The 18,790-nt window shown below is 42.5% G+C and overlaps 1 protein-coding gene across 2 annotated transcripts in view; it reads right to left on the bottom strand.

Annotated features, from left to right (window-relative positions):
- Window positions 1–18,790, bottom strand: part of ppp1r16b (protein phosphatase 1, regulatory subunit 16B) — a 100,136-nt gene that overhangs the window by 63,564 nt on the left and 17,782 nt on the right. For both annotated transcript variants that reach the window (XM_085777655.1, XM_085777656.1), the window contains exon 2: window positions 4,207–4,643. In XM_085777655.1, coding sequence (XP_085633781.1) covers window positions 4,207–4,474 — 268 coding nt within the window. In that variant the 5' untranslated portion in view covers window positions 4,475–4,643. The remainder of the gene's footprint in view (window positions 1–4,206; window positions 4,644–18,790) is intronic.

Raw genomic sequence — 18,790 nt, forward strand, 5'->3', positions numbered from 1 at the left:
ACACACACGTGATACACACTTTGATTTGAGCACAGAAACAAACACACCTGCACATACAAAGATCTTAGTTTCAATGACACCATCTACTGTTCAAGATCCAGTAGAGCTCACAATGTACACAAGGAAACCCATCTGAAAAATACATGCCAAAAAGTACACACACTCACACACGCACACCCAAGTGGTAACACACATGCCCTCCAGTTAACCCCATGACTGCACCCACAGAGGGACTTACTCGTCTGTCCTACCAATCAGGGATTAAACAGGAGTCAGCCCAGCCAATCCAACCTCTCATCTCATTACAGGCAAAGTCAATCTCAATCTCTCTCTGTGTACACTTGTTTTTACTCCTCCCTTCCTCCCTCTCTCTCTCTCCATGTCCTTGTATTCAATACAAAAAATGAGATTCCTTTATTTTTTTCTTTATCTGTGTCCCTATTTGTAACTTTCACCAGTCTTTGTGTGTCTTGAAGAACAGGGTTCTACATTTCACCTGCAAAGCTTTTATTTTATTTTTTCCACTGATGCTTCAAATGAATCCCATTGTGATCCACACATTTCATTTTCTTTGCTCTGTCTACATGACCTTCTTTTAAAATGGCTGCACAAGAGAATCCAGGAGAGTTTCAAATAACATTTTTTAAAAATATATATATAAAAGAGCAGCTCGGAGCATGTGAGCAGCGTAGCATGTGGAGTCATGATGCCTGATCGAGCATTTGGGGACCAGAGGGAATGAGAGAGGAGATTATCAGGCTCCTGAGCTAGCCAGCTGCCACTGGAGCTGTGTGGGCAACGCACTACATCCTGCCTCCTTTTCTGTTTTATCTCCCTGCCTCTGTCATGGTCACCCTCATTAAACAGAACTGATAGTGAATGTGTCTATGCCCAGGCGCTGTCAGCAGTAAGGAGAACTGACAGAGCTTCTGCATATCAGTGATACAAAAAGCAAAGTGAAGCAGAGAGACGATCTGCTTTCCATGTGTCCAAACAAACAGGCCGGTGCAGCTACCCAGATGTTTGCAAATTACATACAATGTGTACAGTCATGTCAACTAACAAGTTACATGCATGGGCTTCACGCTACAAGGGCCAATTTTTTTTTTTTTTTTACTTGACGACGGCTTCAATTCTCTTGTTTTGCACAAATCATTGAGGAGATGCTCTGCTGTTCTTTCTGCTGCTGACCTATAAGGATCTTAATGACAAAGCTCCATCTTAATTGAAAGACCTCATCATTCCTTACTGTCCTGCCAGAGCACTCTGCTCCCAGAATGCAGGTCTGTTAGTGACTCCCAGTACCTCTAAAAACAGACTGGGAGGTAGAGCCTTCAGTTAGCTCCTTTACTGTGGAACCAGCTCTCTCCATGGGTCAGATAGGCAGACACTCTAACTACATTTAAGTCCAGGCTTGAAACCTTCCTCCATGAAAGAGATTTTAGTTATGGGCTGGTCCAGGTAGCTCTAAACCATTTTATAGTTATGCTGCTTAGACTACTGGGGGACACATCTGGTTACCCTCTCCTCTCCTCTCCTCTCCTCTCCTCTCCTCTCCTTCGCACATTTTGAGTTGTCAGTATCATTATCTGTTGCACCTTGTAGTTTGGCCTTGGTATCTTGCACTCTCTCTGTGTTTCCACAGATCCTCCAGAGGTCCATCCTTGTGCACCAACCGCCGCCTGCACCCCCCCCCCACCAGTCTGCCATCCAGCCCTCCCATTAAGCTGGCCTGCTCTCCCTGCCTTTCCTGCCCACCAGAAGCTGCCTTCATCAGCTCTTGTTAACATTTCCATGTTTTAAACTGTTTTCTTGGGTGAGGGATCCCTCTTCTGTTGCTCATCCTGAGGTTTCTCCAAATTCTTTCCCGTTAAAAGGGTTCCTGGGAGTTTTTCCTCAGTCGATGTGAGGGTCTAAGGGCAGAGGATGTTTTTATGATGCTATGTAAAGCCCTTTCAGACAAATTGTCTGTAAAAATGGGCTATAAATTGCCTTGCCCTGCCCTGCCCTGCCCTGCCCTGCCCTGCCCTGCCTCGCCTTGCCTCAGCGGTTACCCTGATTTATGCCTTTAAAGGGGAACGTAAGTCCGGTCTCTTTTATGCTGTTTTGCTAACCCCCCTCCCAGCCAGGTGCATTTGTTTTCAACGAAGCCGCCCAGAAAGCAATCCATGGAGCTATGGATAACGGTTACTTATCATATACGATGTTATGATGTGTATATTTGTGTAGTTTAATCTGTCGTAAACAAGAGGATGTGTGGAGACATTAAATGAGTAAACATTAAGGATCTCTGCTCTGAGCCTCAAAGACGATGTTGTGTATGGTTGCTGCCGAGACTGCTTGTGGGAGATCATGTTATCACCACGTGACTGAATCCTGTCTGCTGATTGGCAAGGAGGCAGAAATTCAGACTTTCATGCACCGCTCCTTTACAGTCTATGCGCCTTCTGTTTGTTTTCTTTTCTAAATAGTATATACTCAATTATATCAAATTGCACATCGTCAAAACAACAGTTACAATACTATCATAGGCGATATATATTAATATATGATATACAATTACTCCAAAGCTGTTTAAATTAGGTGCAAATGTTGCATAGTTCCTCTTTAAATACACCAAAGGTTTTATATTATTGGGCAGGTCATGTGCGATTTGTGTGTTTGGGATCACTGTCGCAGTGGAAAATCCTTCTCCCTTTCATCTAGACTCATCTTTTCATTCAGTATTTTGGATTCACACCTTATGCTGACTTATGTTGCTCATAAATCTGAGAAACCGCTTCAGGATAAACATTTTATTTTTGTGAAACCATCCTAAAATGACAGCATACATCATTGCTAAATACATATTTCCTGCTGGCAAGAGAAGGGATGAGTAGATGTTCAGTGTCCTTGGCTGCCTCTGGGTTTTTCAGACCAGGATAAAAACACTCCCATGATCCCCAACAGCCACAACATCCATGTTCAAAGTCTAAGTGGCTCAGCAGACTTTCTGGTAATTACACTCAGCACAGCCATGTACAGCAAAAACCTTTTAATGCTCTTCAGACCATTTCTAAAAAACCTTTCACACAACAACACCTCTATCTGTGTGTAATGGAGCAGCAACAGAATCAGCAAAAGCAGCAGTATAGCTGATGAAACTTATGGATTTTTTTCCTAGTTTGTAGAGAGTTTTTCCTTTTTATCCTTTTTTTTTTAGTTAGTTTAGTTAGTTGTGATGTTTTACTGCAAATCTGTAACATGCCAGTAGGACAAATGACAAACAGGCCATGGAGACAGCGCCTTCTTCCACTGACTCTCACACTCCAGCTGGAGCTTTTACAAGCCAGTTCACAGCCCATGTGCTTGTGCATATGTGTGCATGTGGCCATGTTTATATGCAGCAAAGAGCTGCTGCTGCTGCTGCTGCTGCTATGTAAGAAATACTAAGAAAATGCATAGCCTCTGTGGTCGTTTCCATATCTGTAAAGACAGCTTGCACAAGCAAAGAATGTACAGTAGCAAAGCCATGGCTGTATTTGTCATGATAAAAAAAAGAGAGTTCAATCCAATTTCAAGTTAAAGTGAACTTAAATTAGACGCCATATCTAAACAATAAGCCGCCTGTTATCATTCCTGCATCGCTGACACACTGTTAGCACAGCCACAGCATCATGGGACTGTTTGTACTGGAGGAAAACAATCATTATCTCCAAATAGGAGGGGCTCCATCCGTAGAAATTTTAATTAAAAGACTGGCAGAGTTTCATCTCAGTGTGACAACTCCATTATTTCCCGATGATAAAACAGTCCTCCAGCAGAACAAATTCGGTTCGAATGGAGTGACTTCCTCTGGCAGTTTAAGTGGGCAGGCCCGGCTAATCGTTTTCCTGACCTTGGCATTTTGATACCCGGCTGAAGTAGTGAGGTGAGGCTGAAATTAAAGTAATTATTCAAATGTGGCGTCACTGAGCTTTGTGGCCGAGTTTCACTCTGAGCTCATGAACCAAACCACGGCGCATATTTTTAGCCCGTTGCCTCGTTACAATGAGAATAAATCCAACGGTGGTTGTATATTTAGTGTGCCCATTGGTCATGTGTGTCAGCTGCCCTTGTGTAGCTCGTATCTTTACTTTCAAAACACTAAGCCCTTTACCCATGAATCTGGGCCTGTGTGCTTTCTCATTTGCGCACGTCATAAATATCCTTTACTGCCGCTCCTACCTTCATCTGGATCGTTCCTGGCCGACGCCTCCAGGAGCGCCACGCTGGCGGCGAACGACACATGCCTCTTGGCCTCGGCCTGCTGGAGGTTGTTTGCGTTGCGTCCCTTCTTGTCCGCTTTCCGCTTCTTGCTCTGCATCTCCTTCTCGTACACGGCCCATCGCTTCAGCTGCTGCGTGCGCCGCTTCTGGGCCGCCCGCAGCCTCTCCAGACTGGGCACCTTGTCCAGCTGCTGCAGCTCCTGGATCAGCTCCAGGTGGTTGGCCATGACGCCAGGGGGACGGGACGGGACGGGCGGCGGCTGAATTGCAGGTTGGATTTAGGGGGCCCGGGGCGGGCGGGGGGTGGGGTCGTATTTTTCCTAGCGAGGGTTGCACCTTCGGCTGTGGCCTCCTCCCGTCATCGTCAGCATCATCCTCTCAGCTGCGGTAAACTTCCTGAGCGAGGAGACAGAAAGAGAAAAGCTGAGCCGCTGCTCGTAAAAATATCAGCCACAATCTTTTACTACTCTGAACTTAAATAAATACGTCAGTTAATAAAATGTGGAAGTAGTTGATGCAGTGTAACACTCGTAGTAAATCTTTAGCCCTGGGGAAACATTGACATTTTAAAGTGAGCATGGCCTGATGCACCACAGAAAAGTGCATAGAGATGCATTTTGGTGGCCTAGTTGAAAAGATCCAAGTTCAGGCTGCAGTGGGGGCCGAACTGTTTCCTTGTTGTCTCACCATCTCCTTACAACTGTGTTAATAGTAGGCATGGGAAACTTTTACTATCTCACGATTAGATTCAATTCAATTCAAAATCGATTTCTGATTCAAAACGATTTGATTCATAATGATTTCTGCTTCAGTCTATTGGTGTGCAAAGGATCCTCATGATCTACTCCAGTCTGCTTTGCAAGACAGAATGACTAGTGTCTTTTTTGTTGAGTTTTAAACATTTATCCATGCTTAGATTGAATTGTTGAAACTGTTGCATAAAAGCAATATCACATATTGCTTAAGTAACAAAATTAAAAGTGCCTCTTTATTTTTTTTTAAATAGTGCAGTTAAACATGCCGCTGATGGAGATGGAGGCCAACAGCCAGCAGATTTGTTACATTTTTTTTATTTTTAAAAATTTGGGACATTTTATATCGATTCTGAATCGTGTTACAGTAAATGAGAATTGTGATTCTTATGTGAGTCGAGTTTTTGGCACACCCCTAGTTGACAGTACATCTGAATAAATACAAAAAGTTCACATCAAGGTGTCACAAAAGCGAAAGCTATATTCAATCCTCATAAATGCTCCAATTTCTTCCTCCTATAAAAGGTGCATGATTCTCCAACCATCAAAGACGACGCTCCTCCAGCTCCAGTTGAGAGGACAGATGCACCAGAATGGAGGCCAGTTTCTCCATTTTTATCTAAATAACTGAGCAGGGGGGGGTTGTAAGTGTCAATTTTCCATTTGCTTCGTGAGCCGTTATAGACCTCTGTCTACCATCCTGCACGAAGGTTAACCGCTTCCTGAGTAGACAGCAGTATGTTAAGAAACTGATAAAACAGAGAGAGACAGAGAGACAGAGAGAGACACCCGGCCAGTGAGCTGTAGCGGGGATTTTTCATGTCATTGTTACCTTGATGTACTCAGGCCGGCTGTTCACAGGAACAAAAGCCGACTCAAAGCTACATCGCCGCTGACGTAACAAAAGAAGAAAAAAAAAAAAGCTTCTCAGCTTCTCAGCATTTTTAGAGCTCTTCCAAGAAAGCAGCAAACTGTGTGTTCGGTAATTCTACTGAAGTCCACGAAGCATCGTCAACATCTTTTTATCAGTGTGTGTGACACAGCAAAAGCAGAACCACTCACTGTTCAAACTCAACGGAGCAAAAAATACACAGTACTGTATGTCACATTAAGCACAAGCATGTTGTATTTTGCTGGTGTGACTAGTGATTGAGCTTAAGCACTGAGTGATTGAGGCTACTTCCTCTGAACAGCACTCTTAACAATGTACGGACATTTGAACGCTGCAGCCAGAAAACACTCTCCTGATAAAAAGTCCAGCCCTTCCTAATCGGTCAGCACGCACACACACACACACACATACACACTCACACCCAAACAGGTTCCATTTCATATGATCTCCTGAGCTTTAACAGAAACAATACGTGCATGTTTAGAAGTGCAACATGCTGTTACTTACTATTTCACACATGCTGATAAATGTGCGTGCAACCTCTTCTCTAATGAAAGCCTGCAGGTCCAGCAGCATCGCCCGGCCAGACGCAATTGTGCAATGTGTTTTTTTACGTCTCGCGTGCCTGTCACAGACCTGATATAAAACTATTTCCTTTGCAGCGCGACAAACACCTACCTTACCAGCTACAAAACACGGGACAGGAAACAAGCACTTCCTACAGCATCACTTTCAGTCCTCAGCTCACCAGCGATGTCATATGCACCGTTGTCAACAGGCCAAGCCGAGCGTGAGGGAGTCCAGACACTGACATGAAACTAACCCGTTTCAATTGTTTACTCTAAAATCTCTCAGATTCATGAAGGTTTCCGGCGCCGAGGTGCGTGCAACATCCTCGACTCCCAGGTGACGAGCGAAGATGCCGAGTGTGAAAGAGCAGCAGAGAGGTGTCTGTAAACGCAGCAGATTGCTTTACTGCAAATGATTTGTTAAGACTGGGTCAGGATCCAAAGGTCGATCACAAGAGGATTAGCAGCATGGTCTCAAATTATCGTGAAGGAATTTCAAACTGAAGCTGTCAGCTGTTTTTTTTTCTCAATTCTTTTTTCCTCCCCGTAAAGTGTTTCAAGGAAGACGGACGGCAGATGCAGAAGTGCAGAGTGCTGAACGCTCTCTCTACCACGGTTTCATTTAGTCGGTCTGAAAAGGAGTCTGGAGAGATTTATGATTATGGGGGTGAGAGAAACAATCTGAGCCGTCAGGAGCTACAAGTTCAGCTCTGGCAATGTGGAAATGTTTCACGACTAGAAATTTTAAGATCTTTCTGAAGTCTGGCATCATGTCAACATTGTTTCTCTTCCCCCTCCCCACTCTATTACACTACATACAGTAGGACTCTGAAAGGTGTGTTCTTCATCTTTATGTATGTAGTTTAGGGAGTTTACAAATTTATATCAATTAGGGCTGCAACTAACGATTTTTATTATCGATTGATCTGTCTATTATGTAAATTATTACACTGCAAAAACTCAAAATCTTTCCAAGAATATTTGTCTTATTTCTCGTCAAAATGTCTCATTTCTAGTCAAAACTAATCTCTTTCCACTTGAAAGAACATTCATCACCTAAAAATGTACTTGTTTTCAGATCATTTTCACTTGTTTCAAACTAGTTTATAAATAAGCGGGATAATGCCCTTCGAGGTGTCCGTTATCAGAAATTAATGGACTTCGCGGAAGCACACCTCCATGTCCTCCATTAATTTCTGATAATGGACACCTCGTCGGGCATTCTCCCTTACAGAGATTATTCTTCCATTAAAGCAGATAACAGCGGCACGGCCGTTTCGGCTAATGCTGTGTTCAAGGCAGGCTTTTGAAACCGTAAGTTACAGCTTCAAGTCACAACTACGACTTGGTAGCGTTCCAGGTAACCCGTAGCTCGTGTTTTTACCGTCCTGTTGTCTGTGAAAGTTCCCTATAACGGCCACTCGTAACTTCCGACCCGTGAACTCGTACCAGATCGAACTGGTATGACTTCACAGGAAGGAAAAACACAAAGTACGAGTTTCCTTGAACGCACCATGAGTTAGCAGCCCCCGCCCTTGTCAGGCATCAATTGGTCCTCGTGCTACGTCACCACATTCACGCGCATCCCTTGGCTGCACACACAGCCCTTCATGCCGTTCTCTCCCCTCATTGGATAACACTTGTATCCCACAAGGAAAATTTTCTCCTCGGGTTACAGCAGAGCAGAGTGACGGAGAGACTCGTGTTTAGGCTGAAATACTTCATGTAAGTGATTGCTGACGGAAAATAGGACTATTTAGGACTTATATTAACAAAAACATTCCACTGATATCTGCTTTAATCGATTAATTGTTGCAGCTCTAATATCAGTGTTTTGAGTAGCAGTCAGAAAACCCTAATGGTTCTGCTTTTGGCATCTATTTCACTTGTCAAGATGTCAAGTTAATGTTAAGTGCTGAGTAATACAGGATGTCAACACACTTCAAAAGAAAAGGGAAGAAAATTACATAAATATATATCAACAATGATAATGATAACAGCAGAGTTAAATATTAATTTGTGGAAAGGGGATGTAAATGACAAGTTACACAACTACTCAACACGATCAGTCTTATTGCTCCAATTTGAGTCTTGAGTCTCAGATTTGAGGCAACATTACAGGTAAACATTGCAATCGTTTAAAGGGACAACGAGGAGTTTTGGAAAAGCGAAGTGTTTTCACACTACATTTATGAGCCTCCGCGCGCACCGTAAAATTCTTTGACCGGCGCAAGACAGACTCATGTTTTCATTCATCAATAATTAAAGTCAGAGGTTCAAAGAGGTTCACATACCGTCGTAGTTCCGACCATAAACGGCGATTTGGCTACGTTATTCTCATGACTCGCCACGAAGGAAACATTTCCGCCACCACTAATAATAACAAAATAACGATAGAGACAGAACGATATACCGTATTGACCCGAATATAAGACGACCCTGAATATAAGACGACCCCCCTTTTTCAAGACCTGTCTTTGGAAAAATACCTTTTTCAGACAAAATCAAAGAAAAAATTAATCTTTTTAAAATCATGTTTTCAGTATCTGTGAAATAACGTTCTGGTAGATTGTAGAACCCGCTGATCTCTCTGAATGTGTGTAGGTGTGTGTCCATCTCTCTTGCGCTCTGTTTACACAAAAAGGCACACGCATCAATTGCGGTGTTTTATTTTGAAAATTGTTTTGATTTTGAAAGTTGAGCGGATTCTCTCGTGTTTCTTTGTTTGACCTGCCCGGCTTGACGCAATCGCTCGCAGCTCGCGCACAAAATAGACCAGACACCGAAACGATCGCTGCAGGACGTCTGGTGTGAACGACACAATCGTTTAACATGAGCCCCGAAAGGAAACTCGGCGCTTCGCAGCTATTCGGCGCCTCCGCGTCCGGTGTGTCCGGTGTGTCCCTGTCCCCGGTGACAACGCGGCCGTAGCCGCTGTGATATGACGACCCCGCCCCCGGAGGAACTGTGAAGGAGTCAGCTGTGATTAAAAGGACCTAAACCGAGTCGAGTTGAGCTGTAACTGTGTGGCAGCGCTCTGCTGTGTGGCGAAGGGGCAACACACACACACTTGGCGCACACACGCGCGATCATCCTCTCAGATGCAGCTGCATCTCTCCAGGTCACTGGTGTGTGTGAGTGTGAGAGGAAGAAAAGCCCTGACTTGCTTGGACAGACGTTGTTTGGTGTCACCCGCCGATTTGCATATATAAATATCTAGACCCCGAATATAAGACGACCCGTCTTTTTCAGACTTTTTTTGACGGAAAAAATATCGTCTTATATTCGGGTCAATACGGTATTTATCAAAAATGGGCCCATTAACAAGTGTGGGTAGCGGAGATTCATCCACATTAACGTGAGACTTTTTTATAACCGAATAGAAACTCTTTGTTGTCCCTTTAAATTAGCATTGATTTTAAGAAGAAAAAAAAATCTGAAGTTTATGAATTGTAAATTGTGAAAGCACCATGATGTCCAGAACAGTTTGACATGATAAGGTCATAAATAAGGGACTTGTGTCAGGGCTACATGACCGGTTTACATGATGTGAAAAACTGCAATCAAAGTTTAAAACAAGCTCCAGTGCATGTCCATGTCCATCCACAGTGTACATTTTAAACTAATTGTAATAGCATTTACTTTTGCTGAGATTATACTTTACAGACTCATATGAATAAGATTTGCTTAGTTGGAAATGTTTTATCATCTTATTTAACAGGTCAAATAAGAGTTTGTTCAGCTGAACTGAAACCAAAAGAAAATCAGCCTCTCGTCTCTGGTGTAGAAGATGACTTTAGTGAAGGGACTGACATGATAAATGCTCCACAACACCGAAAACACACACATTCATAAGTTAAAATGTCTAATTGGACGTCTGAGACCCAGTTGACAGCTTGACAATAATAATATTTGCATTGTTGCCCCTGCCTTGTCCCTTATTTTCACATGTCAGGACATGTCAGATTGCTTTATTGCTGAAGTGATTACATTAAGGCAAATTACAAAATAACTGCACAACATTATCAGACTAAGTTCCCCCTCAGGCCTCATATGAGCAGCACACAGGAGCCAGGGAAAGGCCAACAACCAACCCGGGTCTCAGAATCACTACAGCTCCAAGCGGCTGACATCTATAAAACATTTTTCATCACAAGGTTTATTTCACAACCTGCTGTGATTGTACAGGGGTAAAAGGTTCCTGTGAATGGACCAGGACAAGATTCACCCCCCCACCCCACACACCAACCCACCCTCCCCCGTTTTTCCTCAGAGATGTGAGCACAGCATGCAAATCAAATTAACTTCAGATAGAACGTGTGACAAACAAGAAACATCCAGTGTTTTTTTTAGCCGCCTTTGATGGTCAATGGCATTAACTCTGGGAATATGAAACCCAGGAGCTGCTGCAGATTGAATCAGGGGAATCAGAGGCGAAGTAATGACATTACTCATACACACACACACACACACACACACACACACACTGGAGTGTAAATAAAGCCAGAGACAAGGTCTCACCATATTCTGCTGTCAAGGACTGGATGCTTGTAAAAGTTTACGCATTACCAGATAATGAGCATTTTATTATTAGTATTATTTCCAATCGGCATTATTTTAGCGATGCACGATAATTATCGGATGGTGGACCGATAAAATATCGTCCGATTTGAGGGAAAATTACGTCATTTTTTAATCGAAAATATGAATTTATCGGTTATCGGTATCGGCAATAAGAAGCAGGAAATTATCGGTTATCGGTATCAGTTGAAATTTTTCATATCGTGCATCACTATTACAAGCCAGCGTCACAGATCAGTCTTTAAAAATTGAGAAAATTCCCCTCACCTCAGTTTCACAGGGCCCTAATGATCAAATGTCTTTTATCCAACAAAAAGTCTAAAATCAGAACATAATTAATTTACAATAAAGTAAAAAGAGGCAAAAGCAGAACATCCTCCCATTGGAGAAGCTGGACCTAGAGAATATTTTATGATTTTGCTAATAAAACTCCAACAATAATCAAATAATAAACTCTCTACTGCATCCTTGTTTTTTCTGCAGACCCTCTGACTGCTGTGTGACCCCCCCGGCCCCCGCTCTGTAGGCACGTACATACAAACAGTACAGTAGGAGACCGGGACTATTTTGTCGCTGACCTTCCTGTGCCCTGCCACTTTGTTGTAACTTTCTGATTAACTTACTTAATTATTTCCCACTCATGGAAAACAACAATCAAGAAGGCCACAGATCTTTATACTGATATCCACCTTCTAACTCACCCGCCGGCACCCAAAACTACATGGGTAGATAAAAGACAGGATGATGATGAGTTAGTGGGTTATCACTCTGCAGGCAACACAACGGTTTCACTGTTTATCACGTCTTGCCAGCGAAAGCCGTTATCGTGGGGGCATAAAGAAGACTTTATTTGGCTGTTTGACTGACGGCTCTAATGAAGCGCATGAAATTTAAAGAGGGAAGCCGGCGTTCTGATCTGTCGTCTTGTTTCTGTAACTTTTAACAACAGGTGAACAACGGAGCAACGCGAACGCAGCTTTTGGCGTCTTTTAACCAGCCGAAGATGGAAGAGAATAAATCATTCGCAGGCCCCCAAGGGGAGAGAGAGTCTTGCCCATTAAGAGCTTCAGCGGTGCACGAAAAAAAACAAACAATGCAAACGCTCTCTGAACTTGATGTGACGTCCTAGCAGGAGGCAGGAGACGGAGTGTTTGAAGATATGTAAAAAAGCACGGGGGAGCTGCGAGCACTGTAGTATAAGCCCTCTGGTGATATCACAACCGGTCCCCGGAGCCAAAGGCTGCAAATCACAGATTGACCTCAATCAGCTCCCTGGCTGCAGATAAGAATGTTACACTTTGTATTTCACATTTTTAGGGAGAAAAAAAAGGGTGCAACCTAAATTTTTACAGCGATTCTTTGGAGAAAAAAAAGGAAAAAAAAGCAGGTCAGATGTTGAAGCGCTGAGCAGCTGCTGTTATCAGCGAGCTGTCTTTACGCCTGGAGCAAATCACAAATGCTGTGTAACCATCACTAACGATTGTTCTTCTAGTTTTCTCTCCCATTTTTACTCAGGTTGTTGTTGGCGTAAATTGCCGGCTGCCGACATGAAACCTCTGCTTTGTTGTGATTACAACACAAAAAGAAAAAGAAAAAACGCAACCCGGCCTTCACACTGCTGAATAAAACACAACGGGTTTTTTTTTTTTATGCATCAAAAGACAAAAGACGCAGCAGACTCTCTATTAAACCTCTCAGTCTCCATGCATACTTGACATCCTTGTTAAAAGTAACGTGCAGGTATCCTCTGCAGAACTGACAGACCAGAACATTATATTACAAAAGGTGGAGACACAGGATACATACACACTCATGTAAACATACATTACAAATAAACAGCCTCCATTCTCCGAGTTAAATAGCTCAATAAGCAGTTGTTTTCAGCCTGAAGCCATTTTCTCCACCACATCTGACTGGGCTGACACTGCAGGGTGGTTTGAATATTTTTACTCATCGTGACCACCTGATGGTTCAGCACAAAGACGGCTGCAGCATTCAGGGCATCATGATCCATCTTTCCCTTTTCATCACTGACAATTATAACGAGCCTTCTAACCAGTTGTTCCACACAACATGTCCTCTGAAGGACGGACAGCTACAGTAAACCAAGGTATTTAACAGGTGCTCCATCGATTAAAAAGGAGCTAGACTGTAAGGATTTAAAGTGCGTGTGTGCACGTGCTTGTGCGTGTAAAGCGGTGCTGACATCAGCTTAAATGCGCTAATATCTCCACAAACCACATGGATTGAGGTCATTCTGGACCTTTCATCATCATTATGAAGATGATTTGGCTCAGAGGGCAGAACGCTATAGATGTATAGATAATGGCAGGACACCACGGTGCAACCCATAATGCACCACAGGCGGAAATTCATCACCAACCCTTCCTATTAATATTAATGCTGCTAGCTTTTTTCCTCCCCTTTCAGTGGAAATGTTTCTTTCCCCACAGAGTTTCTGTTCCTCATCCTACAGGTATGCTGATCAGCTTGAACATTTAGTTATTCAACCAGACAAAGCCACTCCAACTCAAGGTCCAGTCACTATCAAAACAGAGTATGTTTTAACAGCTGTGACAAGATAACGAACACGTTCACAGGTACATCTCCATGACAACGGAGCAAACTGATAATGCACCATTTCCCAGGTTGGGAAGTCGTTCCTCTGAATTCATTGAAAACAAGTTTTTTGGGGGGGTTATTTCACAGCTGAATGAATGTATGGTAGGTCAATAACTAAAAAATAACCCTCACTCAAGAATCTAAAGATAAAATCATTACTGAGCCCGTACATCACCAGATCCATCCCCATGACAACTGAACAAACTCCAGTTACTGATAAAGACTGGTAAGGTTGAAAGTGAGAGGAAAGGGCTGTTGAATGGAGCTGGAGAGGCGGGGCTTTGTCAAAGTACTTTTTTCCAGTGTCAAGCATGAACTTTGAAAGTTTTACGTTTCAACATCCATCACATAGCCTACTGAGGCAACCTGTGTGACATTTACTGGGCATGTGACATTTACAAACACTCTTCTTCTGTGGGGTGTCTTTCAAACTCAACTCTGTTCTCCAGTCTTAACGATAATGAGGGAGGGGCTCACAAACCTGGATTTTATAGGCCTATTATGTAATCTAATGCAGCCCAAGTGTAAATGGTGATAAAAGTAATACTATATCTGTGAAGCAATCACAGAAACTAGAATATTCTTTTCACATTTCAGTATTACTATCAAGTGTGCATTTTCAAAAAAAGAAATGACCTTTTCTATTTCTTCATCAGTATGTCAATTTCCAAATTTAGGACGACTGAACGGAGCAGCCACACTGAGCTTCCTGGAAGCAGATACACCATATTTCTGACTAGTACTTAAAGGTGTTAGCTACAAGTTTTCCTCCTGGTAAGTAAGTGTTGCACTCACACTCGCCTGCTCTTGTTCCAACCTTAAATTGTACTGGTTGCCAGGTACGCCTAGCCTAGCCTACACGGCTAGTAGCTAAAGCTAAGCTAACGCTAACCGTATTTAACAAGCAGCAGCTCCGGTGTTGACAGCGGACTGGAAACACATCATTCCACACCACGTTAAAACGTTACAGTACCAGCTGACCGTTAGTTAGCATTAGCATTAGCATTAGCACGATGCCATTTCTCCAGAGCTATCATGATCTGGCACCCGCTGAGCTCCGCCTCACGTGACATCAACGTACTAATGCTGTTGCCGCAGAGACAACCAGATGTAATTATTTAGATATTTTGGACCCATCAAAATGTATGAAACAATTTATAGCCTACTATTTTAAAAAAAATCTGTAAAATTAATTATATTCTGCACCCCTCTAGACATTCTGTGGATGTATTGTTTTTGAAAAATTAATCGTTTTGATGAAAAAGTAGCTATAACCTCCTATACCACATTCACTTTAACCAAAGGTGCACAGCAAATCAACCAAAGACTGAGGTCTTCAAGGTTAGGTCCTCAATAACCATGATGCACTGACATTGTGATTGACCTAAGAAAACAGCAGCAGCAATTATATCAGACACCCACTCCAATTGGATGTTTTATCTACCATTGAAAAAGAAAATCTTTCCACTATCCAAATCCACCCAGAGAGCTCACTGGCAATTTATGTGAGAACAGTTCACACAGAGTTGAACAAGTCAACAGAAAGTTCATTCCTCATTCATGAAAGCAATGTAAGGTAACCAGTCTTATCCTTCTTCCTATTCAAAACCGCATTTGAATCCATTTCAATCTCCAGGCAGAAGTCGAACATGATGAATGTTTTTCCAAAGAGTGCCAACACAGTCAGTGTCTGGAGAGAATACATTCATATCAATATCTTTTCACCTCCATCCTCTCTTCATCACCTCATCAAAACATTTTCCAGGAGGCTTAATAACATTCTTCCACCTAATTCGTTTTAAGGGAGGAGGATATGAAATCCATGGCTGGAAAAAACAAAACAAGGTGCAGGTCAAAAGGCTTTTAAGTAAAATATTAATGTTTTTCCTACCGAGAGCAGCACTTTTTTATTATCATGCCAAGTATGCAAATGTATCAGCTCAACAGCTAATAAAAGACTTTTAATAACACTTCAAATGATGATCATATCTTTTTAAAGGCTTCCAATTCAGTCACTTTTAGCCTTTGTGAATGTCTAATCTCTTAAAATGTCCCTGCATTACAGATGTGATTTTCATAACTAGAGGAATAATTTTCCTCAACTGTAATGAATGGCAGGGGGTCGTATGGAAAGCCCCACCCACTGAGGCTGCGACCCCCGTCGATCAGCAGCTCGCCATGCACGAACAAGGCCCGGGAACATAAGGCTCAGTGTGTTTGTGCTGTGCTCCTGTGCCTCTGGTGAATCTCTCTGGACTTTAACAGTCGCCTCTCTCCTACTCACAGTTTCATCTTACAAGGAGAGAAGTTAATGCCGTTATCAGTCTCTGCCTGGCACAAGCAGATGAAGAGACAAATGCGTGCGCAGGAACAAAGGCAAAGGAGAAAACACTCCTGGGAGAAGAGGACGTCCACGGTGCAACTAATGTCGACTAGAAGATAAATCAGTAGCCGTTTCTATGATCTGATCCTTTTTCTGGCAATTTTACACAAAAACTTTTCTACTTTCTCTTTGGTCTACTATCGGTGGTCAACCATTTGAGCTCTGTGATTATCAGTTTCCCCTTTTTTTCTGGGATTTTAATCTCCGACCATGCAACTCATCACAAACAATGACACAATTTGAAGTTTCAACACTCATAAAAATAATGTTGTTAAAATAACTGCTTGAAATAAAGGTACGAAGTTTTAACAATGTGTCAAAGTTATTCCTGAATTAACAAAAACTTCAATAATAGACTGCTGTTGAAGTCAATGAAAAGAAAACCACTGAAAGGTCCCTGTACAATATGGCAGCTATGAATAATTACAAACGGGTCTAAAAACCCAAAGATACTCCGACGGCATTGTTTTCAAGCAGAGACAAGCTGAAGATAATCACCTTTCAGAAGCTGGTCCTTGAAAACACCAGGCATTTTTGCATAAAACTCAGCGCAAATGATCCTCATTAGTCGCAATTAATTTTCACAAGTATGCTGACGCAGACAAAAACACACAAACACACACACGCACGCTGCACTTTACATCACCAATAATGTCAGTATCAGTGCGTGACATTTAGCAGCGAGGAGGCGTGTGCTGTGTCAGGATGCTCCACATGGAGACACAGTGGCGGCAGTGTCACACACAATGGTCCAGTGTGTGTGACAGAGTCTGTCTGTGTGTCTGCGTTTTATCTGCATGTGTGTGTGTGTATATATCCCGTGTGAGTTGTACAAATCCCTCTGTGTCATGCAAAAAAAAAGCGTGTGCACACTGTGTACGCATGCCTGCTTGTGAAACGGTGGCCTCAGCCGGACATAAACCCGTGCCCCTCCAGTAACACCTTCCTTACCGCACCCCCAACGAGTGTTCGGACCCTCCGTGGCCCCCCCGGAGCCCGGAGACCCTGCGTTCCGGACCAGCGCTCATGTCTCCAGGTCCCACTAATTCATTTAATCACCTGCTAATGCCAAAGGCGGACCGAGCTGATTAAAAAGACCCACCGAAACCATCGAGCAGGAGTTACAGCTGTCGCACGGATGGCTCAGACCATCATTCACTGCACAGATACAAGCACTTCACTCCAAGGTCCTTAATTGCTGGAGTGACTTGGTTTCATGGCTCTGAAGTATTGGAGACCATTTCTCTGTTAATCACAGTGAGAAAAAGGGAGCCTTTATCACAGGACTTCCTCAAGGCCCTAATGTGAAATAAAGCATTGACTGCTTTATGGCTATGCAAAGTTTCCCTTTCAATCTGCACTAACTTTTTTTACACCACTTTGCTGGATTACAATGGAGCTATTTTGTAAAGACATTTCCAGTGAAAGAGCTTGATCCAATTTCATATTTAAAACGAGCAGCGTAGCCATTTTCGCAATTTTGGTTCAACCATGAAGGCTTCTGCGAGGTGAGGGCCTGCTCCGACTTAATTACTGAACCTTACAAAAGTGAAAGGGCATCAGAGACGAGAACCAAATCCACAACATGGGACCTCTGCGGTAATTGTCAAGCAAACTGTGTCTGTCACTGGTGCTGATGAAGGTGACGACCTCACATGATAAAGATGTACCTCACAGTATCCAATTGTTCAGAGTCTGTGCGTCTTTTTTTTTTGTTTGGCTTCAGAAATTCACCGCCGGACCCAAACAGAGCTGATCAGGATTTCATAATGTTTCCGGTCAGTCTTTTTTCAGATCTATCCAACTCTGCTGTGGTGCCGTTAAAAGAGCTATGGGCCTAAAATGATGACTTCTGCTTTTGAGGTTAAGACAGTTGGTTTCTTCTTGTGTCTCTTTTCTAAATTCAACCATAGTTGACATAGCTGACACCACTGTTCCTCACACACCCTGTTTTTCAAGATATGGAGACAAATAAGAGCAGTCAGTCAACAGTTTACCAAGGTTATCTAGATCACTTATGTATACCCAAATGTGAATATACCCAAAATATTAATGATTCCTCGGTCCAGCATTGAAACCAGAAGGTCAGCCTATAACTTGCAATGCAATGGATCTAAATGTCCATAATGTAGACATGTTAATAACTGGGTCTTTGCAGACTCTGCTCATACATACTTCATGAAACGCCCCCATGATGCATTTTAAGATAAAAAATGCAAAATACGCCTTTGCATCTTCTTTTGTTTCTTTTTAGCATTTCTTTTTTTTCTTCAACATATCCCTCATTATTATCCAACTAGATTTAATTTCTACAAGACACTTTTATCTTATACAGTCATCGATTACAAATATAAACGCATCACATCCACATGCATTTTCTGGGCAAGTCATTTTAACTAAAATGAGATTGGCAGAAAGTTCACTCTCATCCCATTGTTGACTTGATGAATCATGGATTTCATTCCTAAGTGTTGATGAGTGAGGACACTTGGATTTAGCCAGTAACATTGGACAGTGGACATTTTACAGAATAATTCTGTCATTCACATTTAAAAAATATTTAAAAGACATATGATCAACTGACTGCTCACCCTTCTTTGTGTTTTCTGCATCTTTTAAAGCAAAGTTACCATGTTCTCGCATCTCAGTGTCACCTTAACTGAATTGACAGCCAAAACAATGACAATGACAATGACAAAAAAAGTTATAATAAAACTAAATTATCCCCTAATGATCAGACAGTG

Source organism: Trachurus japonicus, chromosome 5 (assembly GCF_045865225.1).
Source record: "Trachurus japonicus isolate A0001 chromosome 5, Traja_1.0".
NCBI lineage: Eukaryota > Metazoa > Chordata > Actinopteri > Carangiformes > Carangidae > Trachurus > Trachurus japonicus.